This window comes from Saprolegnia diclina, assembly GCF_000281045.1.
Source record: "Saprolegnia diclina VS20 unplaced genomic scaffold supercont1.178, whole genome shotgun sequence".
NCBI classification, from domain to species: domain Eukaryota; phylum Oomycota; class Saprolegniomycetes; order Saprolegniales; family Saprolegniaceae; genus Saprolegnia; species Saprolegnia diclina.
In genome coordinates, this window is record NW_008246245.1 from 2825 (window position 1) to 9931 (window position 7107).

At 59.0% G+C, this 7107-nt stretch overlaps 5 protein-coding genes across 5 annotated transcripts in view; 3 read left to right on the forward strand and 2 right to left on the reverse strand.

The window, feature by feature from the left end:
- Nucleotides 1-1914, reverse strand: part of SDRG_17012 (hypothetical protein) — a gene marked incomplete at both ends in the record, with an annotated part of 2839 nt that extends 925 nt beyond the window's left edge. The window contains 3 exons of the mRNA XM_008623245.1: nt 83-1207; nt 1248-1404; nt 1448-1914. Coding sequence (XP_008621467.1) covers nt 83-1207; nt 1248-1404; nt 1448-1914 — 1749 coding nt within the window. The remainder of the gene's footprint in view (nt 1-82; nt 1208-1247; nt 1405-1447) is intronic.
- Nucleotides 1915-1974: 60 nt separating this feature from the next.
- Nucleotides 1975-2280, reverse strand: SDRG_17013 (hypothetical protein; the record flags this gene model as incomplete). The annotated part of the gene is made up of 1 exon (XM_008623246.1): nt 1975-2280. The coding sequence occupies one exon, from the start codon at nt 2278-2280 to the stop codon at nt 1975-1977; it is 306 nt and encodes a 101-aa protein (XP_008621468.1).
- A 281-nt stretch (nt 2281-2561) lies between these two features.
- Nucleotides 2562-3562, forward strand: SDRG_17014 (hypothetical protein). The gene is made up of 3 exons (XM_008623247.1): nt 2562-2734; nt 2785-2822; nt 2869-3562. Exons 1-3 carry the CDS (start codon nt 2580-2582, stop codon nt 3480-3482), a joined length of 807 nt encoding a protein of 268 aa, XP_008621469.1. The 5' UTR covers nt 2562-2579; the 3' UTR covers nt 3483-3562.
- Nucleotides 3563-4166: 604 nt separating this feature from the next.
- Nucleotides 4167-5620, forward strand: SDRG_17015 (hypothetical protein). The gene is made up of 4 exons (XM_008623248.1): nt 4167-4954; nt 5004-5062; nt 5113-5226; nt 5280-5620. Exons 1-4 carry the CDS (start codon nt 4179-4181, stop codon nt 5570-5572), a joined length of 1242 nt encoding a protein of 413 aa, XP_008621470.1. The 5' UTR covers nt 4167-4178; the 3' UTR covers nt 5573-5620.
- A 504-nt stretch (nt 5621-6124) lies between these two features.
- SDRG_17016 (hypothetical protein) lies at nt 6125-6415 on the forward strand (the record flags this gene model as incomplete). The annotated part of the gene is made up of 1 exon (XM_008623249.1): nt 6125-6415. The coding sequence occupies one exon, from the start codon at nt 6125-6127 to the stop codon at nt 6413-6415; it is 291 nt and encodes a 96-aa protein (XP_008621471.1).
- Nucleotides 6416-7107: the final 692 nt, after the last annotated feature.

The following is a 7107-nucleotide window of genomic DNA, read 5'->3' on the forward strand; positions in this document are numbered from 1 at the left end:
ACATTTCGGCAAAGTGCAGTTCTTGGTTTGGCGCAAAGCGTCGCAAGAGATGCAGCGCGTCGAGAACGAGTCGGGCGCCGACCTTGGCGTCGGATGCCATCGTTGTCGGGTACTTGTCAATGTCGCGCGCATGCGGCCACAAAGACGCGTTGGCCAAGGCGTGCACCGAGGCGTCAATGTAGGCAATGACGAGGTCGCCCACGGCCGGCACCGAGTCCTCCGGCATCGTCGTGAGAGCCGGTAGCAAAGCAAGTCCACAGAGCTTTGCGCACGTGCCAAAGAGCGCTGCATCGAGTCGATGTGCATGGCTGGCCACTGCAAACACTGCTAGCACAACGTCAAGGTCGCTGAATATGACGTCGTGAGGTATATAGCTTTGTAGCACCTCGGCAAGACTATCGACGACAGCGAGCGGTAAATTTATGGCAGGCTGACAGCGCAAGGCCGTGGTGAGACCGACGGCGACAGCCTCGAGCGGATCAAAGGCATCAGGCGACAAGAGAAAGCCCGAAACCGGCAGCGGCGCATAGAGGTAGGCGTCAACAGCGGCAACGACCATCGGTGGCAACCACCGGCTCAAGAAGCTTGCCTTTTCAAGTGGTGGTACCGTCGTCTTGACGTAGTGCTCGAGCAAAATGAGACCTTGAACAACCGCTGGACCGCGACGTACACCAAACTCGTCCGTGAAGAGCTGGGGGGTTCGAAGCACGGCGTCATAGCATCGCTTGAAGAGCTCGGCTTCAAACGGCTGCTGCAACGGTCGACACACTGGCGCTTCCGTGTCGAGGCCGGCCAAGCTTATGAGTAGCTGCACGGTGGCATCCGGGTGCGTCTTGATCCAGCGCTGAACGAGGCCAAACATCGCATCCAGCAGCGGCTCCCAGCCGAACGTGGTCAAGAGGCTGTAGACAACAGGTGCGACCTCGGCGACCGACACGTGTTGGTCCTGGAGCGTGACAACGTCGCGGAGATAAAGGGTGGCAAGGGCGACGTCGTTGAGCGCCATCAAGATACGCTGCATGGACGGCAGGTGCCGCGCAAAGCGCAGAGGTACCGTCGTTGCACTATCGTGAGGCAGCGAATGCGATCCGACGATCGCGGGGCCGTGGACATCGAACGCCGGCAAGGTCCCAAACACTAGATCGTGCGTAGATGCGAGACTGAGATACGTGCTGTCGTCATCCCGCTGCTGGGCTAAGCCGCGTCTCTAGAAAGCTAAAGACGCCGCCGAGATCGACAAGACACACGCGGTGGGGCTTGGACCAAAGTACGATTGCGCGCTTATACGCAAGGTGCTTGTACGGCGGCATGTGCAAGAAGGCTTGGGGCGACTGGCCGATCCAGGCCGCCACGACTGCGTCTGGCATCTCGCACGCAGGGTGCGGCAGTAGCGAGATGACTTTGCTCTCAGGGCCGTCGAGCTCAGCGAGTCCGACGTCATAGGCACCCGAGGCGACAAGTGCTGCAAATGAACGCTTGATTCCACTTGCCAAGCGACGCAAACGAGAGCGGCTCGTTAGAGGCGGAGAGAGCCCGCCCGAGCCGCTGAAATGGCTCTGTCATCGATCGGCTGAGCGCCTGGAAGGCAGCAACAGCCGCGTCGGGCGCCGGCGGCACGAGCACCGTGGGCCCGTTGACATCGGCATGGTACAGCCGGTAGACGAGCGCAGTATGGCGGCCACTCGTGATCCGCGCCGACGTGATGGTCGTCGATAGCAAAGCAGCTGCGTACACCGCCATGCCGCAAGCGCTGACCGTTTGCGGCATTTCGCCGCGGGCAAAGGTGAGGTCACCACCGCTGTATGAGGACGGCAACAGCACGATGAGGAGGCCAAAGAAGGCTGCGTTGACATTGTTGTCGGCGCTAGGGCGCAAGCGAAAGGCGCTGGCGTCGCCGACGTCGTCAATGACCATGTGCGAGAGCTCGGTCGCGACGTGGGTTGACAATGGCACCCAACACGGGATTAGCGCCTCCTACATATCGTCGTTCGCTGTGTCGAACGAGTCCATGCAGCGCGGGCCCAAGTCCATGTCGACGGACGGAACGGTCTTGTCAGGGTACAGCGCGCTTATCTGCGCGGCGTCGTGAGCGCAGAGCGGCCATGAGAGCGGCGCGTCGAGGCCTCGAACGTTAAAGCGGATACGCGCCGGGCGTGGAGCCGGGCCCGCAACGACAAACGTACCGGGCACTGGAAGCTGTGCAAAGGTGGCTTCGTAGCCCGCAGTGTGAACGTAGCGCTCGCCCTTGCGCGGGCTCTCAGGCATGTGCAGCATCAGCATCGTTTTCACACTGAGGTAAAACGAATGAACCAGTACTTTGCTATTTTTGCCTCTTACTAACTAGAGATGAGAGGGACAAGAACCGGGTCAATGGCAGTCGCGAGTGGGCGCTGGTCGATGCTAATGGCGCCTGATCTGGAGTACCAGAATATCTCGGTCGTGTACCTTCGCTTCGTCCCCAGGCTGGTCAACGCAAGCTCGAATCAGAGCGTGCCAGCACAGCCGCTTTCTCCGGATAACCGATGTCGATGTATCCGGATTGGTCGGTTGACGCGTCCATTTTTCGATATTCGCCGAGCATGATCCTGAACGAGCTCCTCTTCGGGCTGCTCTGCGTCGAGGCCGTCGTCTGCCTCTTCCTCTGCCTCCCCTTCTTCAAGCACATGACGCAGGCCACCGTGGCCTTCCTCTCGACCAACGTCTTCCCGCCCAACTCGGGCGCGGCCATGGTCGGGTACGTCGCCGCAGCTTGCCACCTCGGGCGCTAAGCTCACACCACCGTAGGAACATTGTCTTGGCCGTTGTCGGGCTTCTCTTTCTCGGTACGGAGCCACGCCTATCGTGGGCCATGACTCATGATGCGTGTAGCCAACGTGCAGACGTCACTCAAGTACCGCAACTCGGACGAGGTGCTCTCGGATGGACTGCGCATCCGCCTGCTCGTGGCCCAGCGCGATATGTACATTTCGGGCTTTTGCCTCTTCCTCTTTGCGCTCCTCCGCCTTGTGTACTCGAGCATGGTGACCAACATCTCGCTCGAGAAAAAGTACGAGGCCATGGAGAAGCAGGCGAAGAACGCGTCGTCGGGCTACTCGAAGCTCATTGACGAGCACGATACGCTCCAGAAGCAGCTCAAGAAACTCTCGGGCTTTGAAGCCGACGGGAAGGGCCTTGAAGCGCTCTTGGCCGAGAACGCGGCACTCGAGAAGGAGGTGGGAACCCTCACGAAGAGCCTCGCGACGGCCGAAACCACGGTCGGGAACGTCAAGAAGCAGGCAGAGAACCAGAGCACTGCGTACATGAAGCTGCTCGACGACTCGGCGGCCAAAGACGCCAAGGTTGACGAACTCAAGGCTGCGCAAAAGTCGATCGTCGATCTCAAGGCGACGGTCGCCGAGCTCACAAAGGAGCGCGACTCGCTCAAGACGCAGATCCAAGACTATGACTTTATGTTTGCGGACGCCAAGAAGAAGGCCTTGTAAGCATACATGTAGCGCTAATGCATGCAGTCCTGCGTCCCTTCTGGAGGTACACCGAAGGAGGCATTGGATGATGCAAACGATGATGCGCCAGAACACAACCAACACCCGCGGCGCCAGAAGCCGGCGACCCCTTCGTGTCATCGCAAACGAGGTCGTTGCAGGCGAATGCTCGCAAGCGCCCAAGCCGACGATGGGCTCGGCCATCGCATGCCAGCGCACGTGCAGCGCTATATATGCTCAACACGTGCACAGCGCCTTGGAGCTATACAAGCGCAGACATTGCGTTCCAGCAACAACGGCCTCGGCAGTGTTGCTCGTCTTAAGCCTCGCACACCATCCATGGCGGTGGCGATGCATCGATCGAGATGGTACCCGTCCTTGCGCTGCCTCGCGTCTGACCGCAGACGCTCGATCGCCATGCTCTCCACATGTCTCTTCATCGTATATCATCCTCGGCGTCGTCGGTAGTGCCATCATCATCGTCGCATCCTTGTCAGCCTACGCGTCGACCTCATGGCGATCGTCAATGTCGATGGGCGGTTGACGCAAAAATGGCGGCCACGTGTCCATGGCCGCCTTTCTAGTGCGTGTGTTTTTTTACGTTGCATACAAACTCCTATATCATAATAAAATAAGAATCCAGTTCTGAGCGCATGTAGCAATAAAAATTGCATTGCATTTTTATTTTGACCGAAGATGAAGTCGATCTGGGCGACGACGCTCCTCCTCGCGGCCGCGGCCTACGGCGCGCTGCTCCCGACGCTGAGCTTTGAGAAGCCGTTCGACGCGATCAGCGCCGACGGTGTCCGCGAAATCTCGGACGACTTTTCTTTCGGCGGCCACGCGCAGGTGAACCGCCACTTTGTGCGCTTGACGACCGACCGCCAGAGCAAGCGCGGCCATGTCTGGAGCAAGAACACGATCGGGTCGGCGCAGCTCTCGAAGCCCGAGTTCTCGATCATCTTGACGTTCCGCATCAGCGGCCAGGCCGAGCGCTGGTACGGCGACGGCATTGGCCTCTGGGTCACGACCGAGCCGCGCCACACGGACGGCGCCAACCACGGCTTTACTGACAAGTTTACGGGCTTTGGCATCGTCGTCGACACGTTTGTCAACACTGAGCAGCGCGGTGGCCACAAGGACGTCATGTTCCTCACGAACGACGGCACGAAAAACGTCGACGACCTCCTCCACGGCGAGAAGCGTGGCTGCGATGCCAAGGGCCTCCGCTACCACGAGCGCAACGCCAACTTTTCGCCGTCGCTGAGCATGTCCCGCATGAAGGTGCAGTTCTCCAACAACCGCGTCACGATCCAGCTCGACCCGACCGACAGCGGCGTGTGGTCGCCGCCGTGCCACACGGAGATGGTCGACTTGCCGGCCAACTGGTTCACGCAGGCGACGATCGGCGTCACGGCCTCGACCGGATCGCTCGCCGATACGCACGACATCATTGGCCTCCAGGTCTACGAGTACGTTGCACTTCGTTCGTTGCGCTTGGATGCTCACGTCTACTTGTAGTCACAACGACGACCAGGAGATTGCGGCCAAGGACGCCAAGATCTTTGAGGACCGTCTGCGTACGTCTACCTTCTACCTCCTTGATTCGATGTTCATGGTCTGCGTGTAGCGGCGGCGTCGATGGACGACTTGCAGGACATTACGCAGGTCAACGACATCAAGGTGCAGCGCCTCCAGAAGCAGTACAACCGCATGATTGAAGATTTCGAGCACGAGTTTGCCTGTACGCTTCTGGCTTTTACGTACTACTCGGCATGCTAATGTGTGTGTGATTAGCCTTGAAGGAAGAGACGGCCAACACGATCGCCAAGCTCCGCAAGCAGGAGGAAGACGACTCGAAGCGCATTGCCGAGCTCGAAGCGTGGGTCAATGGCCGCGTCAACGAAAAGGTCGACACGAAGGTCAAGGAGATTGAAGCGACTGTCGACAACAAGCTCGACGAAAAGCTCGCGACCGCCGGCTCGACCGGCTGGAAGACGCCGTTCTTCCTCCTCATTCTCGCGCTCGCCGGCGCCGCGGCCTTTGGCTATAAGAAGTACCAAGAGCTCCGCAAGTCGCACTTGCTGTAAGCGTAGCGACGTAGAGCTAGCCTTGAATACATGACTGATACATTGCTGGGCTGTTGGCCTCTGTGCTTCCGAGGATGCAAGCCGACGTGGCACCGCCGTTAGTGCGGTGGCATTTATCCAATACGTCTCAATGCACTGGTCATATCTCGCGAGCGTCGTAATGCGTGTCCGACTCGGCTAATGAACCATAAACGTTGCAGCGTTACAATATTTGGCTCACGGACGAAAGGAAAAAAGAGAAAAAAGAGGGAAGGAAGCAGCGATAACGCAAGGAAAGCAGCGTACCTGTCCATGGTGTCCACTCGAAGACAACAGACGTCCGTGCTCCGGTCTGGGCTTCCAGGAAGTGCTCCTTCGAAGAATTAGACTTGATGTTTGTATTGAAGGTGCCATACTTGAGCCAAAAAACGATTTATGGTCGACGCGACTAGCATTTTGACCAATCAAATGCATTTTGAATGCTAATTGGCTCCGTTACGTAGTTCCGTCGATTGGATTGGCCCCGATAGATAAAAAGAATATAGAGCACTTTGTATCCCGCTGGCAAAGCCCATGGACGGCCAGGAAGCTCCGACACCCACCTCGCCCGCGCCCACCTCGCCCGCACCGACCTCGACCTCGCCGACCACGCCGACCTCGCCGGCGCCCACCTCGCCCGCGCCGACCTTGCCTGTGCCCACCTTGCCCGCGCCCACCTCGACCGCCCACTTTGCCCGCGCCCACCAAGCCCGCGCCGACCTCGACCGCGCCGACCTCGCATGCGCCTACCGAGCCCGCGCCCACCAAGTCAACTCATCGGCGCCGGCAGATCCGTCCAAACCGCCCGGATCCGTCGACTTGTGAAGCCCATCGCAACCGTGCAACGACGCGCGAAGTTGAAGTTGCCGCGCCATCGCCAAAGCCTCCAGCAGAGGAGCGGGCAAAGCGCGCGCGCCGACAGCGGCAGTGCCCGAGCTGCAAGAAGCCAACCGACCATCACCCGCGGGACCCTTCCAAGCTTGCCGAAGCATGCGAAGTCGGTTTTTACGCAAGACACCTACGCGCCCTGCACAAGCATCGCCGCGCGTGTGATCGCCGCACGTGTGATGCGTCGTGCGCCCACGTCATCATCACCAGGAAGGGTGGGCAGTCGGACCGCGAGTCCTGCGAAGAACGGTGGGCCTTGCTGTCACGCGCGCAGCAGATCCAAGCGCTCGAGGAAGCCCAGGCCTATCTAGGCGTAAATTGAATATATGTCCTGCATTGTGTGACGTTGGTGTCGCCTAGCATGCTTCCTACACAGCCCCGATTGCCGGAGCTCGCTCCTTGTAACACCCGCTGGTATCGGCGTTCGTATCGGAGCTTCCCTTAACACTATTTCCGTCGCCCAATCACCTTTGGTGATTCCTGGTATTGTTTTAGGTTTTTAGCCAATCAAACGCTGTGATAGATAAAAATTTGCAACGGGAGTCGAAGGTTCGCCTCCGACTCGAGGGACACATCAGCGTAGCTCTTCTGCGAGACGTGTTTGGAAATATGCACCTTGCGTATACATG